Source organism: Pimephales promelas, chromosome 6, assembly GCF_988280905.1.
Source record: "Pimephales promelas chromosome 6, fPimPro1.hap1.1, whole genome shotgun sequence".
Lineage (NCBI taxonomy): Eukaryota > Metazoa > Chordata > Actinopteri > Cypriniformes > Leuciscidae > Pimephales > Pimephales promelas.
In genome coordinates, this window is record NC_142774.1 from 35,656,962 (window position 1) to 35,676,847 (window position 19,886).

Here is a 19,886-nt window from a genome sequence, read left to right on the forward strand (position 1 = left end):
AGTTTCCCGACAGAGTTTGAGTGCTATTCCGTGTGACAATCTTTTCCAGACCAGCTCACGCTTTTATTCTCTCTCCGTTCATAAAGCATGTGTCAGCCATCGTGTTAGCCTGTCATGACAGCAGAAGTTGTTTGTGTGTGGTGGAGTATCATGGGGAAAGAGGTTTTGTAAGGACAGCAAGCTTTTTGTACTGATTTCAATTTGTTTAGACTCAGGATACAGAAACACTTTAGCTAGAGAATGTTTCACAACTTCTACTTTGAAAGATCTAAATCAAAGTCTTTTGAAACGCTCAAGAGAAAGTCTGCTAATTTCATAGAAGATGAGAGAATTAAAAAAAATTGTTGTGGAGGGGGGTGTTGATGGTTTCCAGGGTGTTGCTATGCAGTTGCTAAGTTCTTGTGGGTGGTGTTGTTGTTTTTTTAGCATTTTGCTTGGAGGTTTCTCATTGGGCCAAGCCAATAATATTCTGGTACATATAAATGGCGGCTTTTATCTCTCCTTTAGTTTAAGCAAATGGAATTTTAACCAATTATAATTTACATATATAAGTTATAATTAAATTCTATCTCTCCTTCAGTTTAAACCAATTCACCAGAGAGCAAGGGGGTGGGACCTGTAAGTTTTGCTTGTTCAAATTTCAAAGTAAATGTTTTCTCAACTCCCTACTGCAGCTTTAAGGAAGTTTAGATTAACTGATCTGTTTGTCTCACTCTGTCTTGCAGTCTAATCTACAGATGTTATTTTCCATGTTATGACGTTGTTCTTGTGTTCCTTCTCACAGATGGTGGGTTGAGTGTGGCATTTTACTGTACTGTAACTCAATTCTGTATGCTCTATTAAGCATATCAAGAACATAAACAGACAGATATGTACTGTACGTTTCTGTTGAACGTCAAAGGAGACGTTGTTTTTTACTTTGGGACAGGAACTGATAATTATCCTTGCTAAAATGTTTGTGTATGGACAGACAGGCAGCGGATGATGTGACTAAATACTAAATAGACATTCGCAGACATTTCTCACATGCAACTTAATGCATATGCCAATGCACTGCATTCTTGATAGTCAAAGTAAACCCTTGATAATGGTCTTGATATTTACTCTGCCACTCATCCCGTTGTTGTTTTTTTCCATCCTAGGCAAAATGTCAAAATCTGCATTTAGATTGAAGTCTTTTTGTTTTTCATTTGCATATTTCTGATTATTCAATTACACCACCTTCAGTTGGAGAGGTGGTCCTCCCAGCAATTTTTTTTTTCTTCACGCATTTTAAATTCATGGCATCTGTGCAAGGAAAAATAGTTAAATTCATATTTTATATATACATATTTATATTTGTGTGTATATATTTGTACTATTTAAGCCATTTAGAAAATACAAATTAAATATACAAAATGCATTAAATAACTAGGCCAAATTTTTTTGTAGTTATTAAACTTCTATTTCTCATTTAAAGAGATGTTTATTTCAGTCAATTTAGTTTTAGTTACAAGTATACAATTTTTGTAACCTTAGTTAGTTCCAGATCAAACATCTGCATGTCTTCATGAACACTGAGCACTTCACTATCTATCTGAGAAATGGAGATGCATTTGCTAGTTGCATTTTCAGAATTCAGAATAAGCAAGTCAGTAGATCTATTGCATCTGTTGCCAGTGACATCATAGATTGAGCTTGTCCCCTCTAAACACATCTGTTGTTTTTCTACAAATGCTCACTCTGCTCAAAACAACAGTTAGGCTGATTCTTTTTCTAGCAAAAAGTCTAGTTTGTAAGTTATTATGAAAATATTCAAGTATTATAGCAAAACTCTCAGTTAGCCTATATCAAAACGCTAATAAAGTCCTCCTGATTTTAGTTATTTTTGACCAACTTGAAAATTTAACAACTAAAGTTCCCAAAAGACCTGTCTTACTAAAACATAAAAAATAAATTGAATGCCACTTGGTTTGATATTTTAATGCACTGACATTCATACACTGTCTTAAAGAGGTGATTTCGGAGGGGCTAATAATAGCAAGCTAGCTTTGAAAGCATAAGATCCCACCCTCCCTTCAGAGCATCTCCAAAGCCATGCCTCCTCTAAAACACATGAAGCGTCACAAGAGACGGCGTTAAATTACCCCATGTCTCAAAGCACATAACATTACAAAAGTAATGATCGTAAACAACTTACAGAGCTTTGCCTTAAACAACTCCGAGGATGTGAACAGCTCTGAGAAAATACAAATGCAATGATTAGAGGATCATTTTGTGGTCCTGAGACTTCCACAAAAGATATATGTACATTTTTTAAAATATTTAGACCAATTCTATTAATGATTTGCTATCAGGATATGAAGAGAGGTTCAACATTTATAACGTAAAGTGTTTATGAAAAACATTGCCTTAAACATAGCTTTAAACGTCATAGCACATAATACACTAGAAAACAAAAAGTGGGCTATTTATTAGCTAATGTAAGTTTTTATCTGCAATACATGTTGTATCTCATGTCATGGATGTGGTAAAGCACTATTTGCCGTTAGCAAGGAGCAGTTGGTTAATTATACATCTGCCTAATCAGTAGATAAAGCTAATTTAACAGCCAATTACTGCTCTTCACACACCTCCGCCTCACACTCGAAGCAATGACAGCTTCTCGTTTCCTCTCTTTAAGCTCGGCAGGGTGCACTCGCACCAACAGACGACTCAGATGTTACTGGATCATAAATGTATTTGTGTGTTCATGCTTTCCTGGCTCACTGCAAACTTTAAATGACTTCGGTGCGGGATTTTCTCATCCTTTTCTTTCACCCCCACAATGATACTTTACAAGGCAACATCCCTAAAATAAAACAACATTTATTTGAAATAGAAAATACAAACCTTTACTCACACTTTGTTTAATTTAATGAATAAAAATGAATAATAAAAAAAAGTCTTACTGACCCCAACATTGTTTGTGTGTGTGTGGTTCTGCTGTAGTAAAAGCTACTTCAGTGTGTGTGTAAATTGATGGCTTCAGACAATATATATTGTAAAATCTCTAGAGACCTGCCGTTTTTACTTTCTTATCCGTGTATTTCTGTGGTATTTGAGCTGGAGGTGGTTTGTGGCGTGCATGACTCTCTCAGGATTTGTTAGGAGATATATAGGCTGTTACAGTGAAAGTCCCTGAAAGATCCCGAAGGCTGAGTCGAAACAGGTGTCACTCCAGTCCATGTACTGAAATACTGTATCTTGAGCAAACTCTAGGCAAGCATTGTTTTCCCTTTTCCCTTACTGTCTGTCTTTCTCTCCCCATCCCTCTCTACAATACTGCATAAACTGTCATTATGAATGGGTTTTTACATCCTCAGAGAGAAACCAGCTGTTTGGGTCAAATGCAAAGTGTTGTAATTATTCTCTTCACAAGCCTTCTGTCTAAAAGCTGCATTTAAGCAAACTCATTGAAGAGAGGAAACTGGAAAGAAAGCTCAGCAAGAGATGTCATTACATGAAGCTACGTGTGGAGTTTGCAGGCTCCCGGCTTGACTGTTTTAGGAGCGGCAGTGTAACTCGATGTCCATGCAGAATGAAGAGATAAAAGAAACGATACTAATTTGGAAACGTCTACCATTGTCCGTTGGCCCCACTATACCCCGAGTCAATCGTTTTTCTTCTCATTTCATAATAGCGTTTCTATCTATCTGTCCTCTCTCTCTCCTCTTATGTGGGACTTGAGGAAGGTTTTAACATCAACAAAAACTTGTTGTTAGCCGAAAGGTCACATATTGTTTATAACACCCTTTTGTGGCGGTGGCAATAGAAAAACACATGATAAGGTCACAATCTGAATAACTCTCAGAAACAAAGAAAAAAATGCTGGATGACCTTTTATTAAAATGTGATCTGGGAAAATAGAAATCAAAACCAAGTTGGAGACAAAGGAGAGGCATTTTCACGTGTCCCCCGGTTTGCCGGGACAGGTATTAGAAGGTCTGGTGTCGAGGGGGGCCTTTCTGTGTTATGAGACCGCATTATGATGCTTATGAAACGGCAAAAAAAGACTAGTTCTTTATGAGAGCCCTCTTTTCTCAGGCCCTCTAAATGTAAAATATATTTGATGCTAACTACTTCTTGTGGAGGTCAGGCTTAAAAATATTTGACATGGAAAAGCACCATTGTGCATTGATGCCCTCATTTTGTGTTTGTTTCTCTTGGTTCTACTCTGGGCAGGCAATTAATCACAGACGCACTGCTTTTTCTGTTTCTTTGATGTGCATCTGAAGGTTTTAAGGGGTGTTTGTACATCTGAACATTTTATTGTTTATGTAAAGGCTTACATTACTCACTGCCTGACATAAGTAAACTCAAAGTGGGTTTGGTTTAATGAACGTTAATTAGTAAATATAATAGTTTGTACGTTAATGCGTTAAAACATTAACAATAAGCAATAGCTACTGTACGTCATGTGTTACATACATGTTAGTTCAAAAAAAATACTACTGTTTGTTCATGTTTAGATCCATTAAATAATAGTTACCACCTTTTATTTCAATAATGTGTTATTAAATGTTTGAAATTAACTACGATTAATACATTCTTTAGAAGTATTTTTCATTGTCAGTTTATGTTAATGAATTTATTGATGTTAACTAATGGAGCCTTATTGTAAAGTGTGACCGAAATATAAAGAGTCAACACGTTTTCAAACAGTATTTAGGATGATATCAATATGTATACCAATATAATTATTCACAATAACAATATCATGCATGTTCATTATCTTGATGTATCGTATTATACTGGCACGTGTCTAGTCATTTTGTTAGGTAGTTAGACTTTTAGTTAGCAACTATTAGTTTTGGAGTAGCAGTTTTTTGGTTTGTGTCTTTCACTTACTCAGAGCTTTTCATTACTCACTGTTTGAAATAAACCAAAACAGTGTTTGAGTTAGTTTAATGTTTAGTAAGTTTGTTTTAGTGAGATTTGTTGCTTGGTTCCTGTTAGTAATTAGTGACAATACATTTTTATCTAGTTATGTTGTAGTGGTTAGTTAATTGGTAAATATCAGTCAGTTACGGTACTTATGGCGCTTTTCGACTGTGGCTCGGTTCGCTTTAGCTCGGTTTGCTTTTCCACTGCAGTTAGTACCGCTTCAAAGTGGGTGGGATTATAGTCCGACTGTTATAGTTTATCCGCTCCTCAGCAACCAACGAGAGGAACTTCTGCACTTCGTCCAATGACCACGATTCAGCCATTTCTTTTTTGGAAGTTTCTTTTTTCTTCAAGCAAGTAGTTTTAAAACGGGTACTACAGCGGTGGCTGTTACTGGGTATTTAAATCTAGCGGGTTTGATGTCTCGGAAATACAATGACGCTGGTAGTGATGATTCTGTCTGACCAATCAGTGATCTGCATTGTGTTCACGTCACATTTTAGTATCGGTACGGTACGCTTGGAACCTCAACAGAGGTGGTAGCTTTTAAAGCGAGCCGAAGCGAGCCGTACCGTACCATGCAGTGGAAAAGCGCCAAAACGTGCCATACCGTACCATGCAGTGGAAAAGCGCCACAAGTGAGCCGTATCATGCAGTGGAAAAGCACCAAAGCGTACCGAGCCGTACCATGCAGTGGAAAAGCGCCATTATAGAGTGCCGAAGTTACGACGTCACTCTGTAGGCCAAAACCCGGAAGTGAGTTAGCATTTTAGCACTACCGGTTCCCTCGCTCTAAAGTCTATGGGATTTTTGAATGGGTTTTTACTAAATCGCCTGAAATAAGGTCTGTGGTGAACAAAGCCTCTAAATATTTTCACGTTTTGATCTATGACATAAAACACACAGTTATAACCTGCTTGTGTTTTTTAAACTTTATTGTGTCTGATTTGTGTTTTTTAAAATTTTTATATAGGCTTCAAAATGTATACATTTTGGATTAACTTGTAAAGATAATCTTGATTGACAAAACGTGTAAGGGTCACAACTCTTTGTTAAACACAGATCTTATTTTTTGCGATTTTCCAAACGTCTATGGGGAAAATGCATTGCTTTTCGACCGAGGGAACCCATACGCCGCTAGCTTCCGAGTTGTCCTACAAAGTGACGTCATCACTTCGGCACTCTATTCTGAATGACAGAAGTAAACCCAACGTGTCCCAACTCCGTTAGCTAGTTAGTGGCTGTTAGGGAGTGACTGGTAGTGAATTGTTTGACTATTTTTGTTTGTTCGTGAATTAAAACACTTAAGTTTTACTTTATTTGTTACTTTACCTTTGTAAGTTGTTTCAAATGTTTAAACAGACACCTCTCTCCCCTGTCTCTCTCTCTTTCTCCAGTCTACTGGTCCAATGGGCAGCGGCAGCATGCAGCTGTTGGAGACAGATTTTTCCCGCACTCTAACTGGACTGGTAGATCTGCATCTCTTCCATCAGAAGAGCATCCCAGTGTTCCTCAGCGCGGTCACTATCGAGCTGTTCAGCCGCCAGACTGTCACCTGATTTACCCATCAATGCTCGACCACACAGTGTTCAGGGAGCTCTCTCTCTCACACACACACACACACACATCTACAGAAATCTTGTGATTATTTTTGATTACTCTTTTATATATATAAAGATTTAGCATTGGAGGTTGTCGTAGCTTGACAATCTTTATGGCAGCATTTCAGTAGTATAGTCTATTTGTGTTTTTCTTTTTCTTTTAATGCTATAAAACCCACACTGTGTTGTTTAAGAAACAGGTAAACACAAATACCAGGGAAACCTAGAGATGTGCAGTCCTCTTTTTATGAACATCATCCTTCATGGCAGTTTATTTGCCCATGTCGAGGAAAAAATAAAGACATATTAAACTTTTCAGTCTATTATTTGTTTTGGGAACTATTGGATTTCAAAACATTCTCCGTGTTCAAGTGAATGATGATTCATACGCCTGGTTAGAAGCTGCTTTTATTGTGTTTCACTTCAACTCAACTCATACTGTATAACCTAATGATTAATTGATAAACTAATATCCCATTTGAAACCACAATAGTTGCCTGGCAACTTTTGTGTCTTTTAGATGTTTGCTTTGTACAATTTGGCACCGAATCCTAGTGGATGTGGGAGTGTTTAAATTCCCGAACCATTTTTGCTGGCAGTGGTTATTACTGATTTTTTTCTTCATTTGAATGCCACAGTTTCCTACAATACCTTACACACATTAAGATTTAATCTGAAATGACTCAGACTTTTGTCTCAAATCTGTCACACAAGCAATGCAAAGTGCCATTGTGCCAAAGCAATTAGCAAAGAATGTTACTCTCATCCTGGATCCGTGGTTTCAGGTAGTGTGCGGAGCCAGTATCTTTGCTTTCTTCTCGTGCCAGTGAATTCATTGCGGATTCAGTGTCCCTGCTGTTAGCTGTTCCTATTATATGCAAACTCAGTCTTTGGCTGGCAAAATCAATTCAGAAAAACAGCTACTATGCACACACTCTTGAGCTGGCACTACTCTCTTCCTGTCACTTTTGGCCCCTGTAGTTTTCATACTTAATCTTACTACTTCGGGGGGTTTTTTTTAAAATAACATTTGTTTAACAATTCACTTGGTCAAACATCTTTGGCCTTTAAATCGAATCTCCTTCTATTCTATGATACCCATTTCCTCTTTCATCACGTATTTTTATATTTTATTTATTTTATCATTCATCATCTTGAGCCGAATATGGTGGCCTCTCATTGGTTATTAATGAAAGTTTTTGTTTTTCATGAACGATCGTTATATAATTCAAAGCTTTGGGGTGGAAAAGGCTATATATGCTAATAAGGAGCTGTAAATGGATAAATAATGCATATTTAAGAAGCTTTAGACTAAACGACAACGCTGCAAAAAAAAAACATATGGACTTCAGACTTAGAGATAAGCTGCCATTGTCTTATTACAATGCAAACATTTAAATTCAGTGGTAAGCAATTGATAATATATATAAATATATATATATATACTTCCATTTTAAAACATTTTATAGATTTCTTTTCCTCCAGTATTTTGATCTTGTATAATTGTAACTCGAAGAAGAGATTCTTTTGGATAGCAAAATTTCAAAATGAACAATAATAGATTATACTCTATGTTAGTTTTTCTGATATGATTATGATTATCTAATGCGGTGACATTCGTACATTAAATGTTGCTTACGTTTTTAAAGGGTTAGTTCACCCAAAAAATGAAAATTCTGTCAGTATTCTTGCCAAGCCCGTAAGACCTTCGTTCATCTTCGGAGAACAAACTAAGATATTTTTAATGAAATCTGAGAGCTGGATCACTCCTGCATACTAGTCCATAGGCTTCTTGAGGAATTGAAACTTGCCGGCCTCAAAGTTATTAAAGACATCGTTAAAATAGTCCAAGTGACTACAGTGGCTCAATTTTAACTTTATCAAGCGACAAGAACACTTTTTGTCCGCACAAATAACGACTTTATTACAACTATTCCCTTCATTCTCTATGGGCCTCTAGTCAGTTAACGTAGTGACCGACGCTGGTCATGTGTGTGATGCGTGTGACGTACAACAACAGATCATACGCTGTTAAACTAGTAACTTGACTCGAGGCAGAGAGAGAAGTAAATGAACAGTTGAAATAAAGTCGTTATTTTTGTTGTTTTTGCGCACAAAAGTATTCTCGTCGCTTGATAAAGTTAAGATTGAGCCACTGTAGTCACTTGGACAATTTTAACGATGTCTTTAATAACTTTCCGAGGCCGGCAAGTTTCAATTCCTCAAGAAGCCTATGGAGTCGTAGGCAGGAGTGATCCAGCTCTCAGATTTCATCAAAAATATCTTAATTCATGTTCCGAAGATGAACGAAGGTCTTACGGGGTTGAAACAACATGAGGGTGAGTAATTACTGACAGAATTTTCATTTTTGGGTGAACTAACCCTTTAAAGATTATTTTTGGGCTCATTGTAGTTTGAAAAAAAATGTTTTTTGGTCTGCAAAAGGTACCAATCTTTTATTACAAAAGCATGAAATGAAACGCATAAAGTGTTCCAGTTCTATTGTAGTGCTATGTATGTCAACATCTATTTCATGCAAATTAGCTTTTGAGAGCAAAAAAGGAGGTCACAAACCATTCCCCCAACATGTGGTCTCCCATGCCAGGAAAATTGTCCATCCGTTTCGAGGTTTGGTAGTTGCACCGATGAGACTGGAGATATCTCTCTATTGTTCGCCTTTATCTGTTCTTAGTTTGCCATGGCATTTGAAACTAGAGACAGTGTCACACTGGGTCGCTCCCTCTTGCATTGCCACAGCGACGAGCATTGAAGCAGACAGAGACGGGTTCTCTCGATAGACACAACCCCTGTCACTCAAACTCTGCGATAAGTCGATGATTTGGAGAGGTTTGGGGTATTTTTAACTAGTACAATTCTAAGAGTGAGAATAGGCTTTCGGTATATGAAAGATTAATGCTCTGACTAGAAAGTCTGCCTGTTTGCTTTTGGATCTCACTTATCTTTGATAATAGTTAGTAGAGGCTTTAACTGCATTTGATTATTCTTAGGCTTACAGAAAATGTCCCACAACAAGATAACAGTGCTTGTGATTATATTAGCAGCCATAAATCCTGCACACTCAACCTTTTTCTATCTCTATGTCTCCCAACATACACATAAAGTAACGTTAGATATCACTCTGCCACAATCACATTAGCTCTCATAAGCTTGGCTAGCCAATCACGGTTGTTCCAATGTTCCAGAAGAGGTTTGAAGCGGTGTTATAGGCACCCTAAAAAGATTACAGAGCCCCAGAAGGAATTTTCTTCATCCTTCATTTTTCTGCCTTTCTGTTGTTGCTTTTGATCTGTTTACCATTTCCTTCACTTTCTCTGCTGCAGGGCTTTATTGTCTGACTACCGAATTACTCTCCGTTCGAGTCAAAGATTTATATCCGATGAAATGACATTAGAGGTTTCTAATGGAATCTGTGCTTTATTCTTTGTCACCCTGTCATTTAAGACAGCCAACATTTTGGACACACTTGAGTGAAAGTGTTTCTCTTGATGTCATTGTGTCTGGTTGTATTCTGTCGTGCAACTATGAAAATTGACTGAAATTTAGAATATGCTTTGTAAAACGTTTTATAAGTTATAATTTACTGCAATATGCAAGCAACATTTAAATCATACATTTTAAAGGGATACTCCATTTTTTTTGGAAATAGGCTCATTTTACCACTCCCCCAGAGTTAAACAGTTGGGTTTTACCGTTTTCAAATCCATTCAGCCAATTTTCTGATATTAAGAAGAATATCAGTAACCATACAGTTTCTGGTCTCATTGACTTCCAAAGTATTTTTTTTACTACTATGGAAGTCAATGAGGGAGTGGTAAAATGAGCCTATTTCCAAAAAAAAAGTGGAGTATCCCTTTAATGTATTATAGAATATTTGTTGGCATTGTGTATAATTAAGGGGTCGTTCACACAACATAATTTTCAACTAAAAACGTAACCTTTTTATGCGTTTTGGATGTTCATTTACACGATACATTTACATTTTGGTGGCCTGAAAATGCAAACTTTTGAAAACGGTTTCATTTTTGAGAATGATACCATTATCGTGTGTGTAAACTACAAAAACGCGAATTTATGAAAACGGTGACATGCGCATTGTGGCATCGACATGAATAATACTAATGTTTTTAGTCGTTATCGCAGATTTGTGGATCATCTTGACGACATTGTCGTCTGTACGTGAATAAACCAAAGGAAAACCTTTTCCCAAAAAAGACCGAGGCTATAATTTCTGATAGATAGCCACCAATAAATAAGCAATATATTTCAATATATTAAATTGAAATGTGTGTATATAGATATAGATAGGCAAGCAGACGCATGCATAAATAAAAAAATATTGTAAATAATTTTTTATTTATTTATTTTTATTTTTTACATTAACAAATGTTACTTTCAGAGATGATTCCAGAAAGTGAATGAATACCACTGTGAAAATGGGCCATTACACTGCAAATCTCTCCATTATCCCAGCTCATTCTTTTAACTCTTTTGTGTTCATTTCTCTTTTCCCTCAGGTCTACTGTCATATATTAATGGACAGACAGTCTTTGTGTGAGGATTTTATGGCGGGAATAGCTTGGCAAGCTTTAAGGAATCAGTTGTAGGCGATGCAGAATAAAATAATGAAATATTTGACCTTTGCAGCAATTAGTAAGGGTGTTCTTACAAATATTTCGGTGAAATGCTTCATTTTAGCAATTGGGTACGAAAGGGCTGTTCCAAACTGTGAAAATAGTGGCAGCAAAACACCTGCAAACCTGAATATATTTACAATACTTGCTTTTATATAACGGTTTTAACACAAAATAAACTTGTTTATAATAAGACCTCAAGGCAAGCTTAAACTGGGTTTATGCTAATTCTGTGAACATTTCACCACAATAGCTTTAGTTTGAGCTACAGTGGAGGATCAGTACGCGGGTGCTAAGCTTCGAATTTTGTGTAAACCTTTTATTGGTTTCCTCAAAGTGAAGTCCGTGTGCATTTCACAACTTTTCAGTACATTACGTTCTGTTGAGTTGCCATCTTCAGCTCTCTGTCTCGGCTATAAACAAACTCAATCCTGACAGTGTCAGCCTCATACTGTGTGTTGGCTCTTAATAAGTTCATCGGATTGATTGGCCAAGAAGTGAGCTCAGATGGTGCTGAAGAGTCTATTGAGACCTGATATACACAGTGTAAATGGAGGAGACTCTAATAATCCAGGCTAGCCTTGTTCTGTTACAGTACTTTAAAGATGAATGATATATATACTGTATCTAAAGCTCAACCATTTACTTTAATTCTCACTTTCACTTCTGACGTACAGTAATACCGTGTCTTCAGCCAGCAGTCAATCTCGCTGGGCATACGTAGGGCTCTTGTAATAAAATATGCATTTTAGTACTTGCATAATATGTCAAATATGCCTCAAATTTAAAAAAAAAGGGCTTGTTTTAGCAGCTTAATATGACCTGGAATAAATATTGCGCTTGGTTAAAGTTTTCTTGGAGAGGACACAAACGAAAGAAAAACAAATTATTTTGCAATATCACACAACACTAAAATGCATGCAGGCAAATGTATTATGTTAGTTCTCTCACCATATGTTTATGTATGTAGGTCACTGACTGAATTTGCCTATATTTCTTTTATTTGTGGGAATGTTTTATTAGTGTAGTGTACTGTATGCATGTTTTCTGAGTGACATTGTTTAATGAGAGTGTGTTTAGGGGACATTAGTTTAGACCGTAAGGATGGCATATGGTGTGTTAGGAAAAGAGGGCGTTAAGAATGATTGGTGACTGTCCTTTACCACGCAGTACTGTACTGTATGTCCTCTTTTGGGGACGGATCAGGGCTGCTGTTGCCATAGTGATTCTGGGTCACTTACCGGTTTTGAAATGCGTTGAGAGACCAGTAGCCACTTTGATGTATCACAATTTTCAAATGTCTTGTAGTAATTGACATTGGGGGGTTTTAAAATAAAAGTTTTATGAATATTCCATTTTCGGATAATTATATAAAATTAGCATATGCTGTTAGCTACCATGGCAACAGCTGGGATACTTGAAGACATGCATGTATTGTGTATACGCCAGAGTAGCTCTCTATTAATATAGCTTTAGTGTGTTACTAAAGACATCTTGGTCCACCCAAGGCTACATACATCAAATGTAACCTGTGTTTATTTTCACAATTGCAAGGGAGAGACTGTGTCTGACAAAAAGTCTAGAGAAAAAATAATGAATGTAATATAAGTGCATTTACATGACTGTTTTCAGCTAAAAACTGAAAACTTTTAATGCGTTTGGGCCACTTTCATTCAAATGACATTGCGGAAACTTTTTTCGAAGCGCAAGTTTTTGAAAACAATAACGTTACTGTCTCCATGTAATCTACTAAAACGAGTTTGAGAAAAGATGAGGTCATTCACATGCAGTCTATTGGCACGTAGTGTTTCATTTACAACGTGACATCGCCAACTACTGGCCTGGCAGCAGAATACAGCGTTTTTAACCATTTCCACGTTTTTGACAACATTGTCGTTTGGATGCGAAAAACACACATTGAAAAACTTTTATTTTTTTTCTAAAATAATTATTTAATTAAATAATTATTAATTTCTTAATAAATTAATATTATAAATTAATTAAATAAGATTAAAATAAATAAATAAATTAAAATTTTACACATTTGTACAATTGATTATTGTTAGTTATTAATCTGGTAAATATATTAAAACAAATTATACATAATAACATTTGATTAAAAATAAATACACTTAACAGTACTATAGTGAGTAGAAAAAAATATTTAAAGTACAGTGTGTGATTTTTTTTTTTGCGACATCTAGCAGTTCGGTTGCGAGTTTGTGCTAAGGGCTCAGCCCACTGCTCACCCCTCCCTTTCGAAGAAGCTACGGTGGCTAAAACAGGACAAACATTGTCGTCTGAGACAACAGAGAATAGCCAGAGTAAGCCAAGAGTGTGTTACATTGTCACTGTTTCAAAACCACAGTCCATTATAAACTACGTCATGGATAAAGTTTACAAATCCATAGTCAGAAGCGGATCAAGGGTCTGAAAGGGATACTCCACTTTTTTTGGAAATAGCCTCATTTTACAAGTTAAACTGTTGAGTTTTACCTTTTTTGAATCCATTCAGCCGATCTTCAGTTCTGGCGGTACCACTTTTAGCATAGCTTAGCATACGGCATTGAAGTGCACAAGACCATTAGCATTTCTCCCAAAAAAATGACCAAAGTGTTTTGATATTTTTCGATATTTAAAACTTGACTCTTCTAAAGTTACATCGTGCGCTAAGACAGACGTAAAATGTAAAGTTGCGATTTTCTATGCTGATACTCTCATTCCTGCATAATAATCAAGAAACTTTATTGGCCTACCATGAGTGCAGCAGGCGTGATGACTACACAAACTTGGTCCCGGTCACGTTGGAAGCTGGGCACTAGCTTTTCAGGCGCTGCGTCATGACATTGCACCTGCTGCACTCATGCCATGGTACGACAGTGAAGTTTCCTGATACTGATTTGAACAAACTCCTAACCCTAAGTTTCCAGACTTAGCGACTCCAGTGACACTGACACCAGTGACACTGATGTAGTAGAAAAGGTGAGTACAGCAGCGTCTCTTTTTGTGTCTTGAGATTGTTACGGCTTGAGCAAGAGCTGGTGAGTTGTCACTAAGGTGCTGTTTACAAGCCATTGTTAGATATTGGAAGCATGATGTTACTACTTAAACCTTCCATCATTCACTTTATGTAAATATCCATGATCCTCATATTATCCCATAGCTGAGGATTGCATTGTTGAGTAATGCGCCCGTTTGAGGTTTCTGACTGAATAGAAATCGCTACAGTGGATTATTCCCATCAAATGTGGCCTGCAATATTTCATCCGCGTTATATTGACCTTGAGGAGCATTAGAGCCATGACCGTTCCTACATTCCTGCCTAGCTCACCAAAGAGAGATAATAATGAGGTAATCAGACCATCTATTTATGTACAGATTCGGTCACACATCAATTATATAAGGTGCATGGCCCATTTACTGTAATGTCACACTTGCTTTTGGTTAGGTATTTCTCAGCCCTATCACTGTAGTAGTGTGTTCAAACAGTCTTTTCAATTACATTTTTTTGTATTACTATACATTTTACTTTGTAGCTTAACATAGTGCCAGAAATATAACAGTGCGATAACACATTTTACTGTTGTTGTTTTTGTATCCGCCTGTAGTTCAAACAGTATGGCATTCTGCTGCTGGCAACGCCAAGGTCATGGGTTTCATTTCCAGGGATTGCAAGAACTGAAAAGCCTTGAATGCAATGTCTGCATTTTTTTTATGTATACTGTAAAGCAAAAGCCAGGTTATTCCATCTTAACATAAACATTTGTTAATGCACTTTACAATAAGTTCAAGTCATTAATGTAATGGTAATTCATGATGCATTAGGGTACTTTTATTGCATTTAATAATATTGTTAATGTTCCTTTTCACATGGGGCCTATACATTTTTCAACGTTACAAATTATAAATATAAATTAACAATAACTTGTATTAATAAATGCTTTATAAATGTTGTTGATTGTTAGTTTATGCATGATACTTAATGCATGTTAAGAAAAAACAAGCAACTTTTTTTAGGAATGAAATGGGGGCCCATTTTGATTTCATGTTGACTTGAACATGGTTCTGTATATGGTTTGTGATGGAAATTATTAGATATTGTGAAGACCCTTTTTTTCTTCATTTAAAAGGAAATGTGCTCATTGTATCTGGTTTGTGTAATTTAAGGTGGTCTACTAGCTCTACTCGGCTTGGCCAAGATGCTCTACTAGTTTAACAAGCGGATGTCCATAACTGACCAGTTTGGACAAGCTTTTAAAGTGTCAGACCTCCTCTTGCATCTAAAACTGACTCTTGGTTGTTTTATTCTAGTTTTCTTGCTTTCCTCCTTCATTTTTATTTTCTTGCACTCATGCATTCTATAATTTGGCATGAGATCATGACACTGATCAACCTCTAGCAAATTAAAACCTAGCTAATTAGCCTGACTGTCACTCTAACCGCCGTGTGTTTGTTAGTGTGTGTGTTCATGTCTGAGTGAGAAAGATTGACTGGATTTGCATCAGTGTAATTCAGTTATTGTGTAATTCAGGGAGACATGTTGCCCCTCCTGCCTCCCTCACAAGAGTCTGTCTGCTAGACTTCATCATGAACTCTTCTCAGATCTTGGCCTTTAGATAAACCCTCATTAGCTCAGTGATACTTTAAGCTAAAGTTTCCAAGTAAATAAATGGTGTGGAATCAGCCAATATATTATTAAACGTTTGAATCCTTTTAGAGGCATTGGCTCAGTGGTTCACCTCACCTTACCCAAAATTAAGAAGATCCCTGCGTTGTTTTTAATTTATTTTATATACTTGATTATTATGACTGAATTTGACCTCTTATTAAAAGAGCAAAGACATTACACACTGCTTTTGATGTAACGGTTAGATTTGTTTTATAAAGAAGGACTGAAATGCTTCGCGATAAATTTGCACATATAGTATTTAGAAATAAAATGATACTTAATTGGACCGGAAACATAGTTGTGCAGTGTGTTAAAAATAGAAATGGGGTTTGCATAAACTGAGGGCACATGCATAGATTAAAGGAGTAGTTCACTTTTAATTTACTCACCCCCATGTCATCCAAGATGTCCATGTCATTCTTTCTTCAGTCGTAGAGAAATTAAGGTTTTTGATGAAAATATTCCAGGATTTTTCTCCATATAATGGACTTCAATGGGAACCAAACGGTTCAAGGTCCGAATGAACGAATCTTATCCCGAGTAAACTCGTTCATTTCATTCGTTGAATGAACCAAATGACACAAGAAAAAAGATTCATTTTGATAAACGAGTTTGAACAGGAGAGTCACGAACGTGCATCACAGAACAGAGCAAGGCGAACATTTGAGCTTATAAAACTTAAACTTAAACTTTGTTATTTTTTTTTTTATTGAGCCCTCGTTTCGCTTGATAAGACCCTTATTCATCGTCTGGAATCGTTTAAAGCCCTTTGAACAGTTTGCAGTTTGCACTGAAACTGTTTTTTGGACCTTGAAGCGTTTGGTTCCCATTGAAGTCCATTATATGAAGAAAAAATCCTGGAATGTTTTCATCAAAAACCTTAATTTCTTTTCGACTGAAGAAAGAATGATATGGATATCTTGGATGACATGGGGGAGAGTAAATTTTTAGGGTAATCTCAGTCATTTGTATATGCATTACCAAGCGACAGGATACACTGTAGTTGCGTATATAAATAATATGCACAAATAAGTGCCTTCGTCCATCAGTTATGCTGAATAAATAAGTGAGACTGCTCAATTTTATATATATTTTGGTTTGTAATTTAATTAAAACCTTAACCGAAATAACAATATGTAAATGGACTAACACCAAACTGATGTGTAGAAAGATAACAGTACAATTAATTGCCAACTACAAGAATAAATTGGTAGTACATAGTTTAAGGTCACTGTTTCCCACACAGATTAAGCAAACCTTCCTTGGGACTCTCGTGGTTTTCCTGAAAGTATGTGCTAATGGTGAGCACAGGCATTTTAAAGACTAATTAGGTGGTGATTACCGGAATGAATCTCACTGAACCCCATGATGTGAGCTCCTACTGTAGCCAGTAACGAGTGGCAAAAGGTCACTGTCTCTCACTGCGTATTGTTGAAAAGACATCTTTATCAGTATTGACTTGGAGGCTTTGTGAACATATAGGGATGTACATTATTTTGCTCTTTCAGACCTCAACAGCCTGATTTGATTTATTGGATACAATTTACAGTATAATTATGAGATAATTGATCAAACGTACACCAAGCAGTTCAACAAAATTAATATTGCTTTCACTAGATATTTAAAATTGATGCACACTCTCTAAAAATGCTGGGTTGTTTTAACCCAATTTTGGGTAAAATATGGACAAACCCAGCCATTGGGTAAAAAATGTAATTTAAAAATGTAACCCAATGGCTAGGTTTGTCCATATTTTTTTCCCCAAAATTGGGTTAAAACAACCCAGCATTTTTAGAGAGTGTTTTCACAGTTGTGGAAGGGCAAAGCCAAGCATGATTCTGCATTTACACTGAATGTGTAAATGATAGTGAGTGCAAGTCCACTAGTATCTTTTGTTTAGGATGGTGAATACCTGTGAAAATAAATGGGTGTGTTCTGATCACCTAACCTTCTGTGATCCTCACAGAGTATTTGTGAGATAGATATAGGGAGGGGTACTATAAGCTTTGCCATCGCGTGTTGGTGATGGCGCAGTGGATACGACACATGCCTTTGGTGTGTGAGACCCGTGTTCGAATCCACTTTGAGAAACTAATGTGTCCCTGAGCAAGACACTTAACCCCTAATTGCTCCAGAGTCCAGAAGTGTGCGACCTCTGACATAGCAATTGTAAGTCGCTTTGGATAAAAGCGTCAGCTAGATGTAAATGAATAAGCTACATTTAAAAATATATTCAAATTGTCAGTTCTTTCACAATATTACAGTTTTACTCTACTTTTGCACACTACCACAAACTTTTGAACTGCTAGTTGGCATATATGGATTATATTAATTCATATTATTTTTGTATATGTAAATAAGTGTTTCATCATACTGAAAAACTGTGTTTGATGACATTGCAGGTCACCGAATGAATTGAATCACCAGCTAACCGTGAAGCATTGAACACTGCATTGGAACTCTGCGAATCAGAACACAGCTAAGCAAAAATGCATTTACAGTGTATTGTTATTATGATAGCACATCATAATTTGCATATAGTGCACTTTAACTTTTTTTAAGTCCAATTTTCTGTTTGGTGAAAAAGCACCAACATAAATTAATGGAGTGCGTCTCAATCTTCTTGCTAGTTCAGTAGTCACTTCCCAGGGAGTCAGACAGTTCTAGAGGCTGGCTTGTCGAAATCAGCATCCCAAGTCTCTTAATTGTATTTCATGATATATTGATTCACAACATAGCGAAAGAGATGCATAAAAAAAAGCTTTTTATAATGTGCGATTTAAAGTAAAAGAACAGATGCTTATGGGCTTTAAATGGAATAGAGTAGTGGCTTACGGTGCACTAGAAGAGCTGCTATGCTTTTCACACATGACATTGTCACAGGTGTGTTAAAAACGCTCCGTCACTCCATCAAAAGGTGCCTGCAAACAGGCTGTGATAGAGGAGGTGAGCGCAGGGTTGACACTACCTGTTCTGAGTGACAGGTGCAGTCGGTCACCTACTAGTGCTTAATAGAGCAGTGATGCTGAGATGTGTTTCACATCCTTTCATCATGTTACTTTGAGAGACTTTTTTTACATGTACATTTTATTTCAAAGCTAAATTTATGGATAACCACATTTCCAAAATGTGATGCTTTTTTGAGACTTGATCCTATCAAAGATACTGGATCTCACTGGATTGACCACCAAATGTAAACTAATGGCAATCACCCAAATGGTTTTATTGTCACACTGACAAATGTGATTATCATAACAGTAAATGCCCACACCTTGGTGTTCTTGTGCATAAAGTGTGCACAAATACAGTACATAGTGTATACTTTATGCTAAAGGGGGCATCTTTGAGGGCACTTTCGCAATGATAAGCTGTTGAACCCTCTTACAGTTTTTTGCACATTTGTCTACACAAGTGTAGAATATTTTGGTGAGCAAAAAAATATAGAATGGGTGATGCATTTTATAATCATAGCAACTTTTTGGATTGTTAATTTACATCAGTAGGGCAACTTCATTTAGGTTTTAGGTAGCTTTGCTTCTGCTGTATTGTTATAAAGATTTCTGCATTTTCACATTAAACACAATGGACAGCGAGGCTCAAACGTTTGGGACTACTAGTAAAAACACTTATGCCTATATATTTATACATATTTTTTTGTATTCAAATGTTTTATTTGAATGATGATATCACCAGCAATTTGACCAAAACGCAATAATAATAATAATAATCTGATGATTGCGTTCTCCATCAAGATTTGAGAAGGTCCCATTGTGTGCCTTATTGGAAGTACATCAGACCTTCAGGATCAAGGATTTCATAATTTAAGTTTAGTACTGTTAAGTAGCCTGGTTAAAACCAGACCATTCTCAATTGTAACTGAGTTATGGTTGTGCAAAGCATCATAGACAAATCATTTCCAGAGGGGCGTTGCCAACGGACGTCACGTGTAGACATCCAATCAGAGCGATGAAGGAGATGACGTACTGTATGCAGAGCGGCGGCCAGCGGAGAAACATCTACAAGTGTTGTTCTTTGGTCAGATTCTAACAAAAAGGAAAC

The 19,886-nt window shown here is 36.6% G+C and overlaps 1 protein-coding gene across 1 annotated transcript in view; it reads left to right on the top strand.

The window, feature by feature from the left end:
• The window catches only part of mad1l1 (mitotic arrest deficient 1 like 1), a 57,893-nt gene extending 51,073 nt beyond the window's left edge, over positions 1 to 6,820 (top strand). Inside the window, exon 18 of the mRNA XM_039652054.2 lies at positions 6,303 to 6,820. Coding sequence (XP_039507988.2) covers positions 6,303 to 6,464 — 162 coding nt within the window. The 3' untranslated portion in view covers positions 6,465 to 6,820. The remainder of the gene's footprint in view (positions 1 to 6,302) is intronic.
• Positions 6,821 to 19,886: the final 13,066 nt, after the last annotated feature.